Source organism: Cervus canadensis, chromosome 29 (genome assembly GCF_019320065.1).
Source record: "Cervus canadensis isolate Bull #8, Minnesota chromosome 29, ASM1932006v1, whole genome shotgun sequence".
Taxonomy (NCBI): Eukaryota; Metazoa; Chordata; class Mammalia; order Artiodactyla; family Cervidae; genus Cervus; species Cervus canadensis.
The window spans coordinates 26226821-26251272 of NC_057414.1; the positions used below are offsets into that span (position 1 = coordinate 26226821).

The following is a 24452-nucleotide window of genomic DNA, read 5'->3' on the forward strand; positions in this document are numbered from 1 at the left end:
ACTTTCCATACAAACACAATGTATCTTTATTGAAGTTGGCAAAATAAAAACAAAATCATGCATTTCAAGTTAGTTGAAGAAAATATCTTCCTTATCCCCTGTCCTAACAAAACCCAACCAAGCCAGCAGGGTAGGTTATATTAATGCAAGGAGCTGGAGGGGGGACTGAAGGATGAGGTTAGGTGGGGTGGGGTACAGACCAAGGGGGCCTGGAGGACTGGTTGACTGGGGGTTGGGGGGGAGGCAGCGGTAGCAATTTCAGCAGCATCCCACTGCAGACTTAGAGACAACCCAGGATGGGAGTGCTTCCTAATCCCAGGTCGACTTCCTCTTCTCCTACTTCCTGGAAACTTGGGTTTCAACTGAGGCTCAGTTTTCCCATAGTAAAGAAAGGTGAGGGTGGAGGACTACAGATCTAGAAGGCGGCCACCCTCCCGATCTCAGGCCTCTGTGCCAGGGGTGTCCGAACCTTGCAGGAAGGAGAGGAACCAAATGGCTCAGCCACCGAGTGGCTGGGCCATCACACCAGAGACCCAGCCTGACTCTGGGCAGGAACCATCACGGGGACAGCACCCATGCGGCTCAGAGCAGAGGAAGAGACTCCACCAGGGCCGGGAGGTATAGGCTGAGGGTGGGCCCCATCTGTCCTGGGCAGCCTTGGCGAGGGCAGGACCTGACTGGAGAGGCTGGGTGTGGGGGTCAATGCACCAAGCCTGGAAGGGCCCTGGGGTGGCCGGAGGGCTCGCGCAGAGGTAACAGAGGAAAGGGTCCCATTCTTGGAAATTGTGTCTGAGCCCTTGGGCCAGGGCAGCGTCCGGGGAGCGATGGCGTCCTCCCTAGTCATCAAAGAAGTGATAAGGGGTCAGAAGGTGGAAGGGGGAGGAGGGGAGAGTTTCCATATGTTTTGTCTTATTCTTGCCTCTCCTCTTCTCCACTCTCCTCCCTTAAAATCTGCCCATAGAAGTGATGTCTCAGCCACTGCCCATCCCTACCTTAGATGGGAGCTGCCTGAATCCCCAAGGAGAGCCCTCATCTTGGCAGAGACCAGGGACACTTACTTGATATCATTGGCCGGCTCCTCTAGGGCCTTGCCCCGGCGTTGGTACAAGAGCACCAGCCCTGCCAGCAGCCCCAGTCCAACCATGGTGCCCACGACAGCCCCGGCAACCACCGTAGCCCTGGGTCCTGGAAAAACCTTACTGTCAGAGGCGGACTCTCAGCCATTCCCCAGTCCTTTCCAATCCCACTGCCCCTCCGCCCCACCGCCACCATACCCAGTTTCTCTCTTTGTTAAGAGGAAGGTGATTGTCAAGCAGTAACTGGTCACTGACCAAACACCTGCACAAATGCGTAACCAAGACAACCACCTTGTCTTGTTATAACGAGAGGCCTCAGCAGACAGCCCTCCTCCCCTCTCTTGCTGACCCACCCCCACCACTGATCAATCTTCTCCTTGACCACACTTACCCCTCACTGACCTGTGCTCACAGTCAGGGTCACATTGCACTGGGCACTGCCCACCTCATTGTGGGCCTTGCAGATGTACACTCCAGACATGGAAGTGGACAGGTTTTTGAGGCTTAAAGACCCATGGATGGCATCTGTGGACACAATTTGGCCATCAGTCCAAGAATCGATCCCCTTTCCCATAAAAAATCACCCTTCCTCTGGAATGTCTATTTTGACTCTCTGGGAGACTTAGCTATCTGAATCCCCAGTGAAAGATAAAGGTATGACAGTCAGTTGCCAAACTGCTAGCTCACTATCCTTTTTCATTTCCACTCAGTGTTCCCAAGTGATATCTGAAAGAAGGCTAATGAGAAAGTGATGCCAAAGAAAACCGAAACCCAATTTTTATTTTTATTTCTGAGGAGTGAGAGAGAAAAAACATTGAGTGAGGAATTAGAAAACATGGCATCCAGAACAGGCCATGGGACTTTAAGAAAGTTACTTGCTATCTCTGGGCCCCAGTTTATTCATCTATAAAATGGGGTGATATGACCTAATTGATGGTGTTGAAAGGAATGTATGAAATAATCTAATGATTTTAACAGTTAAAGTTTATTGGCTGCTTACTCTTCACCAAAGACTAAGTTCTTTACATGTACTAATTTATAAAAGTCTCACAACAAACCTACTATGTAAGCTCTATGTAAAAAAAAAATAAAAAAAAGTTTTATTATAAAAATGGTCAAGTTGGGGCGGGGCGGGGCGGGGTAGTTGGAAAAAAAAAATAAATAAAAATGGTCAAATAAAAAGTAGGAGGAACAAAATGACAACCCATATACCCACAGTTGCTAACATTTTGCTACACTTATTTCATTTCTTTCTCTTTTTCTCAAGACATTTTATAATAAACATTTCAGCATGAAATTCCAAAACAGAAGGATACTGTCCCACATAACTGCAATACCTTTGCCACAGCTGATAAATTAAGAATAATTCTTCCAAAGTATCTGGTATACAATATTAAAATTGTTCCATCAATAATCTTAATAAAATTGAAAAAAAAAAAAGTTCCAGCTGCCTCCAAGTGTTTTTTATAGTGGTATTCACGCGTGCATGCTCAGTCATGTACGACTCTTTGCAATCCCATGGACTGTAGCCCGCCAGGCTCCTCTGTCCGTGGGATTCTCCAGGCAAGAATACTGGAGTGGGTTGCCATTTCCTCCTCCAGAGGACCTTCCAGACCTAGGGATCAAACCCCCATTCTCCTGCGTCTCCTGCACTGGCCAGCAGATTCTTTACCACTGAGCCAGCTGGTGTACTAATTCAGGGCTATTGATACTCCCGTTTTACAGATGAGGAGACAGTCACAAAGTCACACATGTAGTGAATGGCAGATCCTCTAGCCCCAGCGTCTCTTGAGTGGCATAGTCTTCAGCACCTGTCTGCACCTGGCAGGCCTCTTTCTTCAGCCCCCTCCTCACATCCTCCTTCCCCGCCCCCCACCACTGTGCTTTTCAGCATCGCCTCCCCTTGCACCCCAGTCCCTCTGGCCCTCATCTTTCCTCTACCCCAGCCACACTCTCAGTTGCCTCTGGAAGTTCCCTCACCTAAAACAGGTGCAAAGAAGACCTGGGAGGAGGGGGGTGACCGCTCCCACTGGTACTGGGCAGCAGGCTTACTCCTCGGGGACTGGCAGCTCAGAGTCACGTTGGTCCCCACGTGGGCCACACCCCGGAGATGGCAGGATGGAGGAGCTGGAGGGACTAGGGGAGGGGAGACAGGTTAAACACGCACATCAGGGGACCAGGAGCTCCCCCTCCCACACAGGGACCCTCGGTCACTCTGCCCCTCCCCCAGCCTTCTCCCTCAGTCATTTGGGGGAGAGGCCTGCCTGACCTCCCACCGGTGCCTCTCGCTCACCCAGCACATTGAGCTCTAAATGTTTGCTGCTTTGACCTTTAACAGTGCCTTGATTGTCTTGCAAGGTCACAAAACAGAAGTAGGACCCGGAGTCTTTCTCCCGCAGGTTCCGCAGCCGCAGTGACACGTTCCGGGAGGGCATGGAGTAGACCAGGGATGCTCGAGGCTCATCTGTTGCTGTGACCTGATTCATGTACACCAACACCTGGGGGTGGGGGGGCAGCAACACCTCCCCATTATCACGTGCCTGCTCTGTGCCCAGGGCTCAGCTAGTGCCCCTCCCCCAAACTGGGGGTCCTCAAATACCCCTAACCTGCACTGTCCCCTCTAACCTGTAGCAGCTCCCCATCCACCTCTGTCTCCCTAGCCACTCTCTCACTGCCCCAAATCCTCTGCATCAGAACAGGTCCTCTTCCCCTGGACACTGTTTCTTCATCTCCCACTTGGGTGTTTAGAAAGTGGTAAAAATGGATGTGTGTTAGTTGCTCAGTCATGTCCTAGTCTTTGAGATCTCCTGGACTGCAGCCCATCAGGCTGCTCTGTCCATGGACTTCTCCAGACAAGAATCCTGGAGTGGGTAGATATTCCCTTCTCCAAGGGATCTTCTCAACTCAGGGATCGAACCTGGGTCTCCTGCATCGCATGCAGGTTCTTTACCATCTGAGCCACCAGGAGGGGATCATATAAACAAGGGGAGAACGTATGAAAGAAACAGGCTGCAGGGGGAGAGTCAAAAAGAAAAAATATCTTATAAAATTTCCTTTTTCTTGAAGACCCTCCCCTCCAGTGTATAAATCCCAGCCCCCCTCCTGCAATCTAAGTTGCTTGCATATTTCATATGCTTTCATCCCCTATTTATCAAATGACTCCCCTCTCAACACTCTTCCTAGCCCTTGCAGGGAGCCCATGCAAGAAAGGTGCTCTGAAAATGACATGTCACTGGTTTCTGGGTAAATCTGCCTCTGATGTTAGGAAAGGAGGACTGGTGAGAGACTGTAGGAAGAGACCCACCCTTGCCTCTCAAGGAGGTTATAAAGGGGTGGGGGGGGCAGATAGTCATCTGGGAGTGGGCTTACTGTGACCTGTGGCTACGTCCAAAGGACAGATAATGTGAAAACAGGGAGATGCTCAACTTTTAAAAGTTGTGTGACACCTGCCCTAAAACTTCCTGCTTCCCGTATCCTCAGTCCCCACTTTCTCCCTCACCCAGCAAAGTAAAAGTCTTGTCCAGTTGGCAGTGTTTGGTGTGCTGGGTTTCTAGGGAACCCTAGGAAAAGGAGAAATGAGTGGGTGGGGGGAAGCCTCCAAGATCAAAACAAAACTTGAACCGTGACTCGGAGCTTGCATTTCCCTAACATACCTGGCCACCCCTCCCACCGTTGCCAGCTCTTCCCAATCCACTCCCCCACCCCTCTCTGCTCCCTCCCCCTAACCCTCTCCCACTCTGCACCCCTCAGCCCCGCCTGGAGTAGGTAGCTAGCCTCCTGCCCAGACGTTCCCTCACCTGGCTCATATTCTTATCCTTCCCTTCTAGGAAGAACCACATCACGGTGGGCACCTCCCAAGGCTTGGGCTTGGTCGGAGACAGCTCCCCATGCAGGCTGTACCACGCTGAGAGCACCACTTCCGCTCCCTCCACCGCCTGCAGCTTCGTGAGGCTGCCGGACACGTGCACCTCCAGCTGGGCCCGTGAGGGGGACGCTGGGGAGGAGAGAAGGGGGGTGAGCGCGGAGTCCGGGGACCCTGCCGAGCGCAGCAGCAGCTGAGGACAAACCTCTCCCGGGTCTCTCCCAAGACTGCCCAGGGCCCGCTGGCCTGCGATCCCGCGATGGTCGATTCCATCAGCGCGTCTTCTCCCCAGCCTCAGCCCCGCGGGCTTGTAGCAAGGATAGGACCCGTGTCTGTGCATTTATTTGTATTCAGAGGCACAGATTTCAGAGCACCAAGTGGAGGGGGGCAGATTTCCAGCGAGAAGGGGAAGACACCCAAGAGGAAGGGCGGATTTAATACCTTTAATCTACACTCTACTTAAGCCACTTGCTCCCGCAATTTCCCCGGGGCATGAGCCAAGAAGGAAAGACAAGGGTCAGGATCAACAGCATTTCCATCTCCTGCAGATTCTCCACCAGATGGGCAGAGGGGAGCGGGAGGGTTAATCGTTTACCAATTAACCCCGCGGCTGCTTCAGAACTACTCTGAGCCAGAGTCTGGAGCGGCCAGTGCCCAGTGCGGCCCAGTGACTGCTGGGCTCCACACGTGGGCTCCCCCCAGGAAACCTCCCAAAGGCGCTTTGAGAGCCCAGGGGAGATGGGGGGTGGTGCTCTGAAGTCGCTGGGAACCTCTGCAGAGCTAGGAGGAGAAGGAAAGTCCCCAGGTACAAAATGATCAAGCACAGAGCTTCCATCTGCCTGTGGCTGTCCTTCAGGAGGTGGCCGGGGGTATAGGTGTCAGGGAGGGGACTGCCGAATCGGAGCTTGCCTCATGGCGTCCACAGGCACTCCCTTCCTGCCCCTTGCAGAGGCAGTGGAGAGGCCCAGTCAAAAGTCCTTTGGGGGAATAACCTTGGACTTGTCCGAAGCCAGGCCTGAGGATGCTGGCGGCTCTAGACCTTCACCCAGCTCTTGCTGAGGCCCTTGAGTTCTCGGCCTCAACGGTCTGCACTGGAGTCTGAGATGCCGTCTCTGCGCGGTGGTCAGGGGGCCGCCGAGCGGACAAAGGCCGCGCACAGGCCGGGCGGTCCACCCTCCTAGAGGCCGGCTGAAGGCCTCTGAGGACCCAGGAGCGGATCCGGCCAGGATGCGCGCCACCCCCCTCCGCTTCCTGGTTGCGCGTCTTTACAGAACCCTCACCCCAATTCCTTGGCCTTCTTAGCACCCCCCTCCCCATTTCCTGGCGGGGTCCCTGAGGGCTGAGCAGGAAACTTGTGCCCGGTGATAAGCCAGGAGACAATGCGGAGGGCGCCGCTGGACCGGAGGCTCTGCAGGCGAAAACAACGTCCGCCTCAAGGAGCCCGCCGCCCGCTGAGGACCGACCGGCTGGCCGGGACACCAGAGAGGCCTGCGGGGGGCGCAGGCCCTGGTCGGGCCTTCCTGCCGCTCACTCCCAGCGGCCAGACACAGTTCCCGCCGGAAACCTGCTGGGGTCCCAGGAGAAGAGTGAGCCGCCTCCGCCCTAGGCGCCCCTCGCTCAGGTCCTGCATTTATAATGTCACTTTACAAAGGGGGGTGGGCAGGGTAAGTCAGTAGTAAGTTGGACACCCTGGGGCCTGGACACGGGTCAGCTAGGAGCTGGAGAGGGCCCCAGGCTTCACTGCTCTGATCCTGAGTGTCCCCCGGACCAGCAACCCCTCAACTCTTCGGCCCTTTTTGTTCCCAGGGGCCACAGGGAGAGGAAAGGGGCCGGGTGGTCTGAGTGAAGGAACCCCGGGCAGGGAAGGGACCCTTCTGGGCCTCTCCAGACCAACTTGTGGAGCAGGCAAGAGCGAAGGAGAGCGAAAATGGGCTCTGGGCTGGCTCCCCAGGGCTACTATTTTTAGTCTCCCTCTTTCTCTGAGAAACTCCCCCCGCGGGCTTCTCACGCCCCAGGGGCAGCATCGCTGAGCCGCGAGGGAGCATAAGGGCCTCCGGGTAGAACCCGGGCGGGCAGAGACCAGTGGAGCCGGTATCTCCCAAAGTGCTGACCATCCAGAGGACCATTTAACCCTCAAGTGACCAGAGAGAGTTCAGCAATCCCCCAGCGGGGGTGGGGTGGGGTGTGGTGGGTGGGGGGTAGGGGTGGGGAGAGGTAGGGATGCTGAAGTCTGGACCTTCGGTGTGAAAACTGAAGCTCAGAGTTATCAGAGCTCGGATAGAAAGAGGATGGGTTGCAGGAGAGCCACAGATGATCAGATGATGCCCTGGACACTAACTTGAATTTTTCTGCCTTGCTTCAGAGTTCCCCAGCAAGAAGGGGGATGGGGAAATTGAGGATAGAATGCAGGAAAAGAGACAGTGGATGTTGAAGTTGGGAGGAGGGGGTGCTGAGAAGTGGAGGGATCCTGCAGCAGGCCCACCAAGCCTAGAGGGGCTGGCAGTCTGGTCTTGAGTCCTACTTTGTCTGGGGACCCTAATAGGTCCTGCCTTGACACCCTTGCAGCACAGATTGGGCTAAAGATCATCTGGGTGAGATTTAGATGGTCCCCATCTCAGTCTCCATCACTGTGGTTCTTTCCAAGCCTTACATGTCCTGGAGACTTCCAGCCTGAGAGAAATGAGGAGTTAAAGCTGAGCTGGACAAACCCACCCTTCACCCTCATTCGGGATCCTTGAAGTATAGCAAGAAAGCCTGGGAGGCAGCATGAGAAATGGTTTATAATGAGCTTCGTTCCTGTGGGTCCTTTTCTCCCAAATGTTGCACCAGGCCACCCCAGCTTCTGGGTGCTCCTGGAGGCCTTCACATAGGCCTCAAGCACTTGCCCCAAGGAGGTGGCCTTCCTCTCTGACTCTCTGAGGCCCTCCTCCTATTTCCTTTGTCCCTTTGGCTCAGGGAACCAACGGGTGGGTGATGGACCTCTGAGGGGGGGGGGGTGTCACAATTCTGCTCCTCTAGGCATTCGAACCCCTCCTCCACTTCCTGTGTCCTACATGACCTCACGGTCAAGCTTTGGGGGCACCTCCCTTGATTCCCAGGGCAGGAAGCAGGAGGAGGGGGCCAGCGGGAGGATCCAGGCTTGGGAATTGAGGTGAAGTTCGTGCATGTGTCAAGCTGGGGTACCAGGGAACTCCCCAGGGGCTCTAGTACATCAGCTTGTGTGTGGGGTGGGGGGCTGGGAGGGGGCTGGAGTTAAGTCCTTAAGCTCTTTAGCCAGTGTCTCCTGCAGCAGCCCAGCTCATCTGGCTCTGCTGGGTGGAGGTGGGGAGTGGGGGTGAGGAATGGTTCCAACAAACGGTCTCCCCTGCCACAAACACACTGCGCCCAAAGTGGTGGCTGATCCCCAACACAGGGGACAGAAATCAGCACCCGCCAGTGACACCCAGCCTAGGGGAAAGTATAAGTGCTGGGAGGGAAGGAGCCGAGGCGGGAATCCTGTCCCACCCAGCTCCTCATCAGCGCCCCAAACCACCCGCCTCGGGTGGGATTCATCCCATCTCCCATCTCATGTCCCCTCCATGTCCAGGCTTTCACTCACCGAGAGTAGTCAGCCCCAGGAACAAAACCCGCAGCAAGCTGGTAGCAGGAGATCCGGGCAATGAAATCATGGCCTTCCCTGGCCCCGACGGAGTCAGGGGCGCGGGCTTGGGGACACGCCGACAGACAGGTGTTCAGGCTGCCCGGCAGCCGGAGCGGACGCGGGAATCGGACCACTGGTACCAAGGGCGGCTCTGGCCAGAGTCTCTGCGTGTGTGTGCCGGTGGCGGGGTGGGGACCGACGGGGACTGGGGGGCGGGGCATTCGAGGGGGCGGAGAGGTCGCCGTCCTCCCGGGCGGGGCTCCAGGGTGACCCGCCGCAGGGGGGCGATCCTCGCGCTCCGACGGCCAGATCCGGCGGCCTCCACCCGGTCAGGACAAAGGGTGGGGTCGAGTGAGTCGTGGGGCCCTCGCAGCCCGCGGGGGTCCAGGGCAGAAGAGAGGGTCCTGACCTCTCAGACCACGCCATACCCTCCCCCGTCCGCTGCGTGAGCTAGGAAGGAGGGCCAGGAAGGAAGGGAGGTTTGGGGATTGTCCGACGTCCAGGGGCCACCCTAAGCGGCTGGGGTTCCCGCCCCACTAACCCACTGGGGGAGCTTGCGGGTACCGCGTCCTCAGCCTTGTTTCCCCGGGGCCACTGGGGCTCACGGTGTGGGGGTCGGGGCGGCAGGAAGGGGCCAGAGTGCCGGCCGCGCGGGCGCGGTCCTGCTGACCGAAACGATCAGTTTTCCAGTGCCAGCGGCGGGCTGGCCGCGGGAGCCGGCCGGGAGAGCGACGGCGAAGGGATGCGGTCGCGGCCGCCCCCGCCCATCCCTGCAGGTGTCGCGGGATCCGTAGGCTGCGGGGCAGGATGCGAGGACCTGCGGGCGTAGATCGGACCTCTCAGCAGGTTCCCCGAGGCTCCCTAAAAGGCAGACCCCAGGGTCATTCCGACCTTGTGCAGCAAACCCAAGCAGGGAAACGATTGGCGCAAGGAACCCCAGGTTCTGAGCGGCAAACAGAAGAAAGCCAAGTTCCCCTCTCAACTCTGAAAAGCCTTAGGCAGACCGGGGAGGAGGGGGCAGCTGCGGGAAGGTAGACTGGACGGAGTCCCTCGGTTTATTTCTGCCTCTGTCTTCGCTGCCTCCCATCCCGCCCGCAGCGCGTTCTGATCTTTTAATTCCCGGGGCTAGATCATGTTCTAGTGAAATTTAATTTAACCGTCCCTTCCCCGCCCCCATCTCCCCGCGCCGGTCGATCAAATGCTCCTCTGCACCCTCTGGCGGCCGCAGCTCTCTTAGAGAAGGGCACGCACCTGTTCTGGCTTCTCTGTCGGACAGCCAAAATAAAGATGCTTCAAACGTCCCGGCACAGCTCAACCACCGAGTCAAGGTCACCGAGGACAGAAACCATAACAACGAATCCCTGGCGTCGCCTGCTCCGGGTGATAACTGACTGGGCAGAAAAGATGCCAGGTCTCCTGGATTCCATTTACTCCACATGGTTCTCAGGGCGGTCTTTGAGCCTGCGCTCACCAAGGTTTGGTTTTGTTTTGAATACACTGACCCTCTCAGCTCTTTCTTCCTCGTATGACCTGCGTGACTACTCTTTAAATACCTGCCATGCAGTGGCGTTGAGAAATGGCTATGCAAACACTAGACTGCTCATGCAATCCCTGGAATCTAGTACTCGGCAGCTTAGTGACAGCAAAGGCAGTAGTAATAGGTAACTGCTAGCCTTATACCCTTATGCAAGGGCTACAGGCTTGAAACGGTCAACTAGATTGTGTGTTTGTGTGTGTGTGGTGGGGTGCTGTTGGTTTAGTTTTTCTAGTCTATCACAGTCATTTTTTTTTTTTTTCTTAACTTTAGTCTTCATTGCAAAGCACCTCTTGCAAACATCCCTCCTTTACTTCCAGGTCAGGGCTAGGTTATCCCAAATAACTCCTTCCAAGAAGAGCATTACAGAGCTCTTGGTTGTCTCAGGGGCACTAAAGCATCTGTTTACAGGCTGTAATCAAGTGCTACGTAAGTTAGAACCTCAACATTCACTCTCAGTAGCTAACTTTTCAGAATTTGCACCCCCGGTAATTTACATCAGAAGTAAAGACACAAATATTATTTGTCTGGCAACTACCACAGTAATCATCGTTACAGGCAAGAATATTAATATTATGGGAACAAGTGAATATATAGGGGAATACTTTGTACTCTTTATACAATGTTTTATAAATCCCAAATTATTTCAATAAAAAGTTTCTTAAGGGAAAAAAAGATGTAAAAATACAAATAAAGATTCGTAGTCAGTGATCCTCTCCAAGTGACACAGAAACGCTGCTTTCAGGACTCTCACTGTTCTCACCCAATAGAAGAATTTTCTACACTATCTCCTATTCCAACCACTTTTTTTTTTCCCTGCTGACCCTGAGGGGGTCAAGTGTAGAAGTTAGCAGAGCAGTTCTATTACTTCCTGGAAGTTTTTGCTGAGATGTAGTAATTTAAGGTGAACATTTCTCTTTACCCTTGTGTAAAATGGGAATATTAGAAGATGATCTGTGAGTGATCTGGGAGCTGCTTGCACAACAGGTTATCTGCACAAGCTAAGTTCGTATGTTAAAGAGATTTGTAGTTCACTAGTGTTTCTCCCAGTCATACATCTTTTACCTCTACAGTATATTTTTTTTTTTTTTTTTTTTTTTGGTTTTCTTACAGTATATTTTTTTAAGATTTTTTTTTATGTGGACCATTTTTAGTCTTTATTGAATTTGTTACAGTATTGCTTCTGTTTTAATTTTTTTGGCCCCAAGGCATGTGAGATCTTAGCTCCCAAACCAGGGATCAAACCCACACCCCCTGCATTGGAAGACGAAGTCTTAAATCCTGGATCGCCTGGAAAGTCTCTACAGTACTTTTTTTAATGCTGATTTTTATATTTGAATATAGTGTCTCCATTCCCCTGGAATCAGTTATAAGGCTTCATTAAGGTCTAAATAGTCCACTTTTTGTTTTTAGGAATACTCATAGTTATGTGACACCCTGCTGTCCCCTTTTCTGGATTGTTCCGGCCAAAAAGAATGGACATTCAGGATCAGCAAGGTACTTTCGAGTCTCCATTTCCCAACGCTCAGCTTTGTCCTCTTGCCCCGACTCCTCATCCATCTCAAGCCACATGGTGAAAACACAAACAAGATCGGCCTTCGCCACATTCTCCATGCTGCTCACAGTGGTCAGGCAGTGCCCTGTTCTTAGTAACAGTAGGTAAATCTCAAACATCCTCTCTAAATGTTCCCAAATGTTCTACCCCTGCTACGTAACCAACAGCAGTGAGAACTGGGATGGGGAGAAAACGTGTAATGTTAGTTTTAGGGTTGACCAGTGGCAGCTTGGGGAATGCCATGTACTACTCCTGGCAATAACGCTTTTTCCTGCAGCACTTGGCACTGATATTATGACATTATTGCCACAAAATGGTCAATGTAGCCTTGGTCTTCAGGACAATTCCGAGTTCCAAAGAAGAGCTAACTCATGAGAACTTCCTAAGGCCCATTCCTACAGCCTATGCCTGGCAAGATGTGCTGCATTCAAACATTCCCGACTATTTATACACTCCCTGAGCTAGCACCCATTTTAGCATCTCATGTCGGGAAACCGCCAACTCCATAGAGCTAGCCTCAAATGACATTAATAAGTCATCTCATTGATCATAAGCACTCTAGTCATTAGACAAATAAATAAGCACTGACCAGCCAGAATGAGGGCTTCCCAGGTGGCTCAGCTGGTATCTTTAATACCAATGTGGGATACCACATTGCAGGTATCCCACACCTGCAATGTGGGAGACCTGGGTTTGATTCCGGGGTTGCAGATACCCTGGAGAAAGGAACGGCTACCTACTCCAGTATTCTGGCCAGGAGAATTCCATGGACTGTATAGCCAATGGGGGTCACAAAGAGTCGGATACCACTGAGCAATTTTCACAAACAGAATGAGAAAAATTACTAATATAAAGCCACTCAGGCTACAAGAAACATTTTTTTTATCAATATGCAATTTTACCTTCAAGAAAAATGGGGAGAATTATAGCTCTTACTTGGACCTGTAGACCACTTAAGTAGAAAACCTGAGAGATGTTGGGGGACTCATTAAAGGTAAATAAATCTAACAAATCCCTGCCTAGAGACTAAAGTAACCCTTCACAACACTACTGGTAAGCTAGTTCTTAGCTGAGCTTACTAACCTCTATGTGGAGTGCACAGAAATCTCTGAAAAGATCTGAACATAATAGTTACCCTCCTAATGAATCAACACTTTACCATTCCCTATCCTATGGACCACTTAAAATTTTTGTATGAACGTTTCTCTTAGATCTTCTCTCCTTTTCTAGGCAGTATGATGTCAGTCCTCCACCTGTGCTCTTGAGAGAGCTGCCTCTGATTACTGAGTATAAAGATGAGGAATGAAAGTCTCTTGCAAATATTATGTACCGAGGGCCAAAAGGAATATCCTTTTGTAGATTTAATTTTTTTTTTTTTTTGTAGCTTTTTAAAAAGTAGCACAAAATGAAATGTCCCAGTGAGCTTCGGGACTCGGAAAACGGATAATGACATTGGCCAGCGGGGTACAGACAGTGAAGTTGAGTAAGGAAGTGAAGCTACTACCCTGCTCTGTTTTGTTCATCCCTTGCCGTAAAGTCAGAGAACAGTCACTGCCAGTGCGACCACACTCCGCTACAAAAAGCTCCACTACTACAATGCCAAGAGGCCAGGAATTACTTTAATATTTTTTTTAAAAAAGTTTTAAATGGCAACACAACCAAAAGTTGGTACATCACAGAAACAGAGGGCTTTGCAGGCAACACTGACTGGGAAGAGCAAAACATTTGGTTGGTGAAAAAAAAGGAAACTAAATTATATACAATAGTAGCTAAAGGGTAATATTGAAAAACAGTCTTACTCACTGTGACTCAAGATTTTACTTGCCATTATCTATTGCTTATTTATTCAAGGTTGTAAATAATACTTATATAGAGACATAGAGATGTGTAAAAATGAAACATCGTGAAAAAAATACAATTTTTCAATTTCATATGAAACTCAAAGTATAAGTTTTGTCCAATATGGAATGTACCTACATTTGTTTACATTAGGGCTCTAAAATTCATTTAAAAATTGTTTTTTTGTTGTTTTTAAAAAAGAAAACAGCTGACCCACCACACAAGTCTGCTGTGTAGCTTGTTTGCTCAAAATGAGCATTTTTCAGGTGAGGTCTGTGTTTTCTGCCCAAGGTCTACTAGGGTTTCTTAGTTGTACTGGCCCGATCGTGGAAAGAGTTTCCATGAAGAGTCGATGGCAGCATCTGGATGAGGGACAGTCTGGGTCATGGGACAGGGGTAGAGAAGAGAGAGGTAAGAGCCCAGATCCTTATGAAGGATGACATTCAGTTGTTATATTTTAAGGGGTACCCGATGGCTTTTTCCAGGCACTCAACTAACGAGCCAGCAGAAAGAAAATCCCTCTCGACTTCTACAAATTTGATGTAGATGGATTTGGGGGACACACCGGGATCCACAATACAGTTCTGAGACAAAAACCCATTTATACCAACCCAATCCTTGCTGAAGGTTTTGGTATTTGCTTGGAAATGTAAAAACAAGCATTGCTGCAGAGTCCTGACCTCAGCGATCCCGAGGTAGCAATAGATAATTCGAGTGGGTTCTATCTCCACCTGCAGTGAGGCTTGTGCTGAAAGGGTTTCCAAGTCAACCCGGCCCTCCTTTCCGGGGTCCAGGGTACGTCGCTCGACATGGGGGGAGGGAGGCCTCTCAATACACTCCTCGTAGCCAATGGCATAGAGACCCGGGCTTTTGGGAATGCCTCCTGGCAATAAATACTGAACCACATTCCCACCAGTTGGTTTTGAGTGGGCGATGGGGATCCAGTCAATTTCCATGTGCAGCTCCAGGCACCTAGCTTCGCTAATAGTGATCTCCAGAAATTTGTAGTATACATTCTTCCAGTTCATTTTCTGCACTCGGGTCATGATGATCCGGCCCTCGGGTTTCTCAGAATTGAAGTACTCCCGGAGTCGCTTGCCAAGGGGCACCTGGGAGCTGATCTCAGCGTAATGGTAACGGATATCCTCTTTCCAACGGGTGTTGTAACCGATTCCAAAAATGGCCAGTTTATTAGAAAGGTGAAGCCTTGAAAAGTCTGTCCAGCTCTGAAACAGTTCCCATTTCAACTGTACTGACTCCAAAATTTGTACAATATTCTGCATGATGTCTCTTTTCCTAGAAAGAGAGATAAAAGTCAGATTCCTCAGGTGTCTAGATGAGCACTGTCCAACAGAACTTTCTGCAATGGTGGAAATGTTCTGTGTCTGTGCTGTCCAGTATGTTAGCCATTGCACTGATATGTGGCTACTGTGAGTGAGGTATTATGTTCTTAATGAACTTAAAATTACATTTAAATAGCCACAGATGGCTAGTGGCTACCACATTGGACTGTGCAGGTCCAGATAATCATAGTATTAAAATCTGAGACATGCTTACCCCTAGGAAGTTTCTAGGAACTAGTGATGAACTTCTTTCCATTATTCTATAGTCTAGTTGTATTACACTTAGTAACTATTGATACATAAGACCCTAGGATTTCAGAAACTCAAGAGTAATGTGTGGGGTGTGTGTGTGTATAATAGTGCATATGATGGCCTTTAGACCTATCAAAATTAGGTGAAGATTGCTGTATTCAGAAAGGTGATCAGAATCACTTAAAAGAATGAACAGATTAATTTCTAACCTGGAAATTCTGAAAGTTAAATAAGTTTGGCCCATACATGCTGGCCATAGGAAAACATGAAATTGATTACGACTATTGATCTGAATTCTCCAAACCAGGCTTCAGCAGTACGTGAACTGTGAACTTCCAGATGTTCAAGCTGGATTTAGAAAACTCAGAGGAACCAGAAATCAATTTGCCAACATTGTTGGATCATCAAAAAAGCAAGAGAGTTCCAGAAAAACATCTACATTTGCTTTATTGACTATGCCAAAGCCTTTGACCGTGTGGATCACAACAAACTGAGGAAAATTCTTCAAGGGATGGGAACACCAACCACCTGACCTGCCTCTTGAGAAATCTGTATGCAGGTCAAGAAGCAACAGTTAGAACTGGGCATGGAACAACAGACTGGTTCCAAACAGGGAAAGGAGTATGTCAAGGCTGTATATTGTCACCCTGCTTATTTAACTTATATGCAGAGTACATCATGTGAAATGCCAGGCTGGATGAAGCACAAGCTGGAATCAAGATTGCAGGGAGAAATATCAATAACCTCAGATACGCAGATGACACCACCCTTATGGCAGAAAGTGAAGAAGAACTAAAGAGCCTCTTGATGAGAGTGAAAGAAGAGAGTGACAAAGTTGGCTTAAAACTCAACATTCAGAAAACTAAGATCATGGCATCTGGTCCCATCACTTCATGGCAAATAGATGAGGAAACAGTGGAAACAGTGTCAGACTTTATTTTTTTGGGCTTCAGAATCACTGCAGATGGTTGACTGCAGCCATGAAATTAAAAGACGCTTGCTCCTTCAAAGAAAAGCTATGACCAACCTAAACAGCATATTAAAAAGCAGAGACATTACATTACCAACAAAGGTCCATCTAGTCACAGCTATGATTTTTCCAGTAGTCATGTATGGATGTGAGAGTTGGACTATAAAGAAAGCTGAGCGCCGAAGAATTGATGCTTTTAAAGTGTGGTGTTGGAGAAGACTCTTGAGAGTCCCTTGGACTGCAAGGAGATCCAACCAGTCCATCCTAAAGGAGATCAGTCCTGGGTGTTCACTGGAAGGACTGATGCTGAAGCTGAAACTCTAGTAGCGGTCACCTGACTCGAAGAACCAGCTCATCGGAAAAGACCCTGATGCTGGGAAAGATTGAAGGGAGGAGAGGGGGACGACAGAGGATGAGGTGGTTGGATGGCATCACCGACACAATGGATGTGAGTTTGAGTAAGCTCTGGGAGCTGGTGATGGACAGGGAGGCCTGGCGTGCTTCAGTCCATGGGGTCGCAGAGTCGGATACGACTAAGCGACTGAACTGAATTGATCTGATTCAAAAACATGAAAAAAGGATATTTTCCTCTATTTGTCTAAAATACATTCCTACTCCCAAATTTAAAAGAACAGTTTAGCACAGAATTAAGATCTGAGAATTCAGATGGAAAAGTTTCATTACTAAGCTTCTATTTTAAGAAAGAAAAATTCCAGATAATGAATTGAGATTGTCCTAAAATATATTTTTATAAAGGGAAGCAAAAGCATAGAAATTATTTCAGTTTTGATTTGGACAGTTAACAGAATAAGACAAATGCATGGAAATTCTTGTTTCACATGCTGCTTAATTCAAGTAATTCCAACTGACACTTCATAAATGATTTATATCAATAATGAAGATATTTGTTTCTCAGGGCACAACTCTGATATCAGAAGACTGAAGTTTGTTAAATGGTAACTTGGCAGCAAACAATCACAGGTTTAAACTACAAAAGTACTCAACTACCACACTCACATATAATCAAATGCAGGCAAGATAAGAGGGTGTAATGGTGGTTTGTGAACAGCTTCTTGGTAGAAGACAGATTGTACACTTTCCTCTTAAATTCTCAAACCTTCTAGAAGAGCTTTTGCAACAAACTGGGGGATCTTCCACATAGCCATTCTCTTACTTTCCTTTACTTTCTTTTCAAGCTGACAAAGAGCGAATGTCTTGTTGTCAGTTTTCTTGGTCCAGCGACTGTCCTGGACTCACCCTCTGCACTTTAGTTTGTCTAGAAAGCTACTCAAGTACTTGAGTGGCCATGCAGATGAAATCACTGCATTTCTGGGGACTGTTCCTCTTCTCAGAGTGCACACAGGCACTCAGTCACTTTGTTAATGTTGAGGATGTGGTGTCTGTGAGGCTAAGATATAGGACCATGTTTCTGCACGGGTCGATGCTTTAAAAAAGAAATCATTGTTCAACGCTATCATTCTTCCTTGTCCTCTTTTAAAATATTTTACTGATCTCAAGGAAGACTAGGCTAAGGAGGTGGGATGGAGGGCAGAGACTTTTGTCTGTTCTGTTCACTGCCGTATCCCAATGCCTGACATACAATAGGTATTTGATAAATAAGTGGTGACTCTTCTTCCTGGGTAAAGGATGGTAACAACTGACTGGTGTAAAAGAATCCATCAGTTAGTTCAGGTGAATTCCATCTAAACTTAAGAGTGAAAACAGTGCCCAAATGAAGTTATCATATTTGGCACTGTCACAGCCCTAAGTCAGCAATAAGGAACAGTTCTTAGGAAACTGGTACACTGGGAAATGAGTCGCCTCTTAGGACCCACTCACCCTGTGAGCTGAATCTTGGAGAAGAGGCAGCCATGCTGGGCATTTCTGCAGAGTCTGCCAGTTTCCTGCCCCACTGATCTGACCTCAGCCTGAAGCTCCCTGGGCTCAAGCCTCAGACCAGCTTTTGACAGCTGTGGAACACAGCGAGAACTAGACCCAGCTATTTAAACAGTTCCTGAGAACTGTCTGCTGTATTTCTGAAGTTCCAACTGGGAAAAGTTCAGGGGGGTCTGATACTGGTGACACCAATTCTGTGAAGCTTGAGTTCATTTCTAGTTACATCAGTTGGCCTACCGTGCAGTTCCTAAGAACTTACTTTTTGATTCCCAAAATGGAATGTTATAATCTGGGGTCCCTAACTTCTGGGAGCTAATGCCTGATGATCTGAGGTGGAGCTGATGTAATAATAATAGAAATAAGGTGCACAATAAATGTAATGCGCTTGAATCATCCCAAAACCATCCTGTACATCCTGGTCCGTGGAAAAGTTATCTTCCACAAGACTGGTCCCTGGTGCCAAAAAGGTTGGGGACAGCTATAATTTAAGTGTTCCTCTGGCCCCACTATCATTTCACTTAACCCCAGACAATCTCTGGGCCCTAAACCTTATCTCTATATCATATTTAAACATCCAAATGCCATATCCACACAAATACCATAAACACACTTATTTTCATATATCTCTTTCTTCTCGTCATACACAAAATTCTCAGCATTTCTGGATTAAGCCCTGGGAAACTTGGGCAAGAAGATGAAGAAGAAGGAGACACGCTCCCTTGGCGGCACAGCACGTCCTTTACTGTCTGGGCCGCCAGGGAAGCCCCTAACTTTCACAGCACATCTAATTACAGCAAGACTTTTGACATTAAACTTAGGTAGTTACACTTTTTAGAAACGGGGGACATCTACTTACTGTGCTTCTTCAGAAGACTCTTGTTTTATTTTTAATGTTCTCTTTGTGACAGGTATTTCATCTGAAAAACAGAGGTTTTGGAAACATTATATTTTCCTAAGTGGTGACATGTATTTATGTAGATGAGTAGCTGTAAGTTTACTGTTTGTTCCATACTTTCCAATGTGAGAACTTAATTCTAGTGTCTAACACTGTCCAATGCCAGACTTATAGATGTAACTCATATATAATGAGATGTATACATTTATATGCAAGATCAGAAACCAGCTCTATGAGTATAAAATTCTTCAAGGTCACTAGTGGATTTCTAGCTAGGAGCTTAAAGCTTAATTTCATGGCAAACATGATTTTTAAAGGAACGAGAATGAAAGGTATTCTGTTCTATTTAGATTTTCTATGTAGGTTTTATAGAGCAATTATTCTCCCCCAGCCCAATTATCAGGATCAATATGCTCTATATATTTTTTTTGTCCCAAAGATTTGGGTGACTTAACTCTCTCCGGCAAAACCAGAGTTACAGGATGCCAAAGTAATTGAGACCTTAGAACTGTTTTGAAATTAAGAGGCAGTGATCACTTAGCATCTGCCCTTTTTATTCTTCCAGTAATCAATTCTCTTACATAGTGTTAGTCTTATGGTATAACCACTTTCGTCACTCCTTCTCTTTTTCAATATTTGAGTTTTGTTTTTTTTTTTAGAAACAGCATTTGCAAGAAATATTGGGTCAGTCAAAAAGTTCTCTTGGGTTTTCCATACAATTTTATGAAATAATCCAAATGCATGTTTTGGCCAACTCAATACTAGCATTTAATCCTTTTCCTTTGAATCAACATTTCTCTGTCATAGGAGATCTGTAAAACAGTGCCCGTGGGCTTTTGTCTCAAGCTGGGGAGGCATATTTATAGAGCCAATTCTACTTATCCTTCCTTGGGGGCTGCCCGAGTGCTTCACTAGAGTAAGAACATTCACTTACAAGTGAGCACTCATTACACAACTTGCTATGAATGTACAAAGGCTGCAGCAGACACTTGATTAGTACTGGCAAATTATGAAAACTAAAACCAGAACATTTATTGCGAAACAAAAAAAAACAAAACCAAGCCAACTACATATATATACTCTCTTAATTAGTCCATACAAGTTTAGATTTGATGGCCAGGAGTTAATGTGAAGATAGTGAATAAATCATTCCAACTATTGTTGGGATGTGAGCCTTTAAGAAGTTGGAAGGAGTATGATCCCTGATGAAGTTCAATTATCAGCTCCTTTCAAACCAAGGCTTTCCTTCATTTATTGTTCAGACTGAAGCCTGGGAAGGGACCTTTGCCAAATTACAAACAGGGGTGGAGGAAAATTATTGGGGATAAAGGAAGGAAACGACAGTTATATCTATACCAGCTGAGCCAGGAGTCAATACTCTTAGCAGTCATCTTAGAACACAGAGGTGCAGGGTATTTTTAATTGCATAGCCTGTCACTGAGCTTCCCTCTGCAGCCCGGCATCAGGAATTCTTCTGTGTCTTTAGGGACTTTGTGGAGCCCCAGGCACCAGGCACCAGCTGGCAGTCTAAGGCTAATCGAAGGATCCCCAAGTCGCCCCAGACAGACACTGGCTACGTGTGCTGTGCTATCAGTGGGAATGGTAAAAGAAGGCGTTACAGATATGAAACACCTGAGCACATGTGAAGACAGGTAGACACACACACACACACCGCAAGTATCACAGATACTGGCTTTCTTACCCAATTCCTGATCTGTGGGGTAGCCATGGAGATCCTGACTGTGGTTTCCCCAGTCCTCCTGTGAATACTCCTCCATAGTGCTGCCATCTGACTCCAGCTCCTGGTACAAGCCACTACTGTTAATAAGTACAGGCTGGCAGGGCTGAGCATCCCATCCTCCCTGACCAAACACCTGTTCCAACTGTTCAAATGTGTAACTGCTCTTTCTTTTCCCAACACCATGTTCTTTCACCCGACTGTAACACCTGCGAAGGGTCTAAGACACAAAGTCTTTTGTTATTCCTTTAAAGCTGTACTTCCTCTTCCAGGTACGGACCACAGATATTAATTACTATTAGACAGACACGGACAGACAAACACAGACACATTGTTACAGGAATGCTAGATTTTAAATTCATTATTATATTAGAAAAAAAATGACTAATTTAGCATTTACTCAAACATGTTATAATTCAAACAATTATTTTGCAATTAATTATCCATTAAACAACAAGAAACATTACAACATTATTGCATGTATCCCATACACATATTTTTATACCCCCCACCCCCATTTTTAAAAGAATAAGGAAAAAAAAAAAGAAAACAAGAAATACCAGCCAGCCAATAGGATGCACACCTGCCACAGAAAAGGAAGAGCTGCTGTTGTGCCCAGAATTTGGAAAAAGTGAGGGGAGGGAGGACAGAAAGAAGAATTTCCCAAAGCAAAGAATGTACCCTTCCTTACTCTTGATTAAGAAAGAATATAGGGTTAACACAATTGCCTAAACGAATTAGCTAGTAAAACAAACTACTTGCATAGTCCATACTCCTTACTAACTCACTCTGACTTTGGGGCAGTTGCCAGAATTGAATTTAAAAGAGACCAAATCAATAACGCTACAGATGCTGTCTCAATCATCAAGAAACAACAAGACACTGATACCAACATCTAAAAATCAGCCAATGATAATACTAGCCTATTCTACCAACTCAAACTGCCAACCAAACACCAACAAGAGATGCCAATCATTTCTTCTGAGGTAGGGTCACAGAAAGTGAGGTGGAAGGGTGTTATTTCACTTCTTTTTCTGCTTCGTGGTACAGAGCAAATAACATATCCTTATGCAAATCCACAGACAAAACCTGTATAATTTTATTACCTTGCACAACCCTTCAACCTGCTTCATGGTCTTCTAATATTTCTGATAATTAACCCAGTTTCCTTAGTTTAATGGTATATCTTATGCTATCTTACATGGTATTTCAAAAGATAAATCAAGGATTTAGTCCCAGGCCTTGCGCCTCAGTTCCAAATTTAGTTTAATTATATTCATTCTCTGTCCCATCTCTGCCTCCTTCCGTTCCTTTTAATCTCCTTCCTACTTTACTGGGTTTTACTCTTGAGACTTTTCACGGCAGACAAGACTCTTTTTCTCCAAATGCTTTCAAACTCAACTGTGCCAAACTAGCTTACCTTAGACTTAATTTACACACATCAGCCAGACTGTAAATTTCTCCTGAATGTGAGATGACTTTCCATAAGCCAATACCTCACCTACTCTCGCCAAAAGAAAACAACTCTGAATAATCTTTATGGAGCCTCCTCGAAAGTTCAGTACTGTTAAATCTCAGTTGACAAACTACAGGAAGACACTCTGTCAAACACTGCAGATCTCTCCCTTGAGGCCAGAAATCCAGACAGGCAAAGAGAATAATAAACACAAAACACACATGACGATCTTCCTCTGACACAGAGCAGCAATTAAGAGTCGTCCACCCTGAAACCAGCCAGCCTGTCCCCTGCATAAGCACCTGCCTCACTCTTCCTTTCTGGAGATTTCTTTTGGTGCCTGAAAGGATGCCTTAAAGAAGTGAGGTTTCTGATCACACACTCTTTAAAAGTGTTCCTTCTTCCTCTTTGTAAAGGATACTCACAAGTACATAACACATAACTTTCTGGAACAAATCGGAAATGAACCTGGGAAATGTGTCATGGGCAACTCTTCAAATGGGAGGGGACAAATGCCTCCAGCTGACCTCACGTGACGTTCTATACCCCATTACCCGGCACCCTCTGCCCTCCTTGCGGGAACTGGAATTTGAATTGCAAACATATCCTGCCAATTTATTTTTATCTCACAATGTCTACTTTCTGCCTCCAGGAACACCCCAACTGCTCTTTTCAGCTCCTCCAAGGACCGTAAATGGAGAGTCCCAGCCTTGTCCCTCTCACCCTTCCAAGGCCATAAATGGAGATGGAAACCACACCACTCAGCGCTCACTACTTGCTGGCTGCCTGAAGCACGGCTCTCCGCACACAAAGAACCCCCATGGATCTGTCACTGAGGGTCACTTTGGAAGTCAGGGAGCGAAACTAACACTCCTCTGAAGGAACGTGCCACACTTAGATGTGACCAAGGCGTGAGCAAAGCGACCAATCTTTGACACTATATTTGGTGGGAAACTACAGAGAAGATTTACTTTCTTTGAAACCATCTAATCGAGCTTAACATTTCACTTCTTCTGTATATGAATAAGGAAACCAGCAGTATTTAAGGGTTCTAGATATGGAAGAACAGTCAGATGATATATTTTATATTCCATCAAAAAAAAGTCTAACAGATCCTGTCACCTCTTACTTTGCAGTGTAATTTTGAAATATACTTTAATAGCGTAATATGATGAAATGTAAAACATCCACTAGGCGTCTGAATGAAAAGTGTTTGGTGACATCTAAATCCATAAGATGGGAATTTGATGTATCGAAACAATGTTAAAAAGATTTCCAACTCTCTGGAGACGTAAATACACAAAAGAGGTACATTCTGGGTTCAGTAAAGACCACAGATCCAAGCAGAGGCTGTTTAAATAGCATATATCAACTGAGATAGAAAACAAAGAAAGAAACATCAGCTTGACTGCTACTCTAACAAACACTGGTATTTAGATAAGCTAGAGGGACTTTAGAAATGCATAAAAAGGACATATGGAGGACTTCCAATTCTTATCATCCATAATAAACCAGAAAAGGTTACACTTTCCACACTCTAAATGATTAACCAAAGCACAAAGTCTGTATGTCTGTAACAACAGTCCTCAATAAACCAACTAAACATCTACTGTGCATCTTAGATTAGATAATGCTATGATATCTAGGAAAAACTTGCCTCCCATTTTGGAAAGCTGTACCAAGCCCAACAAGAACCTCAATTCCACTTCCTTTGAGAACCATTTCCTGTTCTACAGAGAAACCTTGTTTCCCTTCCTTTCTTCCTTTATCTCACCCATCTTACAAATTTATAGTCACTTGGCTCTAGCATTTTTCAAAAAATTAAGACGTCAGAGAGGAAAGAATTTGCTTAAAATTATTAAAGACTATTCTATTCACAGTGAAGAAGAAGAACACTTCCTTTATTGTTAGAAATGTCCATGCTAAGTCTCTATTACTGTCTCCCCCAGGAGTTATGAGATAATACTATATCCTGAATGAAGTCACATGGATAGAAGTCAAGAAAACCTGGATAGAAGAACTAAAACAACTTGACCATGTGGTCGGATCAGAGAAATCCAAAGGTATCTGATTCAGAAGAACTGCCAAGTGAATGCTTGATACATCCACCATGCCAGAGAGAAGTGAGAGATGTCCCATTACCAAAGCAGGGAGAAAAAATCAGATGGCTGACAACTGACAATTCATAGACAGAGGGAAGGTTTTGCCAAAGTTTAAGATTACAGTGAGAGGAAATGAGAGAATAAAAGATGACATTCATTGTGGATGAATGTAAGGGCAGTCTGGGGGGTGGGAAGCGGGGCAGGTGAACAAAGGCAGGAGCTTTAAGATTGGCAGGATTGGGGGTTTAACGGCAGCAATGCAGAGAGAGACCCAGGGTTACAGTACACGTAACA

General features: G+C 47.1%; 2 protein-coding genes and 1 long non-coding RNA gene across 15 annotated transcripts in view; 1 reads left to right on the forward strand and 2 right to left on the reverse strand.

The window, feature by feature from the left end:
- Nucleotides 1-2: 2 nt before the first annotated feature.
- Nucleotides 3-8766, reverse strand: ESAM (endothelial cell adhesion molecule). Its single transcript, XM_043451048.1, has 7 exons — nucleotides 8537-8766; nucleotides 4874-5070; nucleotides 3370-3574; nucleotides 3057-3212; nucleotides 1479-1601; nucleotides 1059-1185; nucleotides 3-836 (listed from the first exon to the last, which is right to left on the reverse strand). Exons 1-7 carry the CDS (start codon nucleotides 8604-8606, stop codon nucleotides 521-523), a joined length of 1194 nt encoding a protein of 397 aa, XP_043306983.1. The 5' UTR covers nucleotides 8607-8766; the 3' UTR covers nucleotides 3-520.
- Nucleotides 6417-23080, forward strand: LOC122430496. Its single transcript, XR_006266337.1, has 3 exons — nucleotides 6417-6559; nucleotides 11526-11609; nucleotides 22709-23080. It is a non-coding gene; the product is annotated as an uncharacterized LOC122430496 (long non-coding RNA).
- MSANTD2 (Myb/SANT DNA binding domain containing 2) overlaps nucleotides 13267-24452 on the reverse strand; it is a 31500-nt gene continuing 20314 nt past the window's right edge. For 5 of the 13 annotated variants that reach the window (XM_043451037.1, XM_043451039.1, XM_043451038.1 and 2 more), the window contains 3 exons: nucleotides 20565-20664; nucleotides 18824-18884; nucleotides 13267-14802 (listed from right to left, as the gene is read on the reverse strand). In XM_043451037.1, the coding sequence (XP_043306972.1) occupies nucleotides 13950-14802; nucleotides 18824-18884; nucleotides 20565-20664 (1014 nt within the window). In that variant the 3' untranslated portion in view covers nucleotides 13267-13949. Of the gene's footprint in view, nucleotides 14803-18822; nucleotides 18885-20564; nucleotides 20821-24452 lie in introns of those variants that run through there. The other 8 variants (XR_006266333.1, XM_043451043.1, XM_043451036.1 and 5 more) reach the window with 7 other exon arrangements.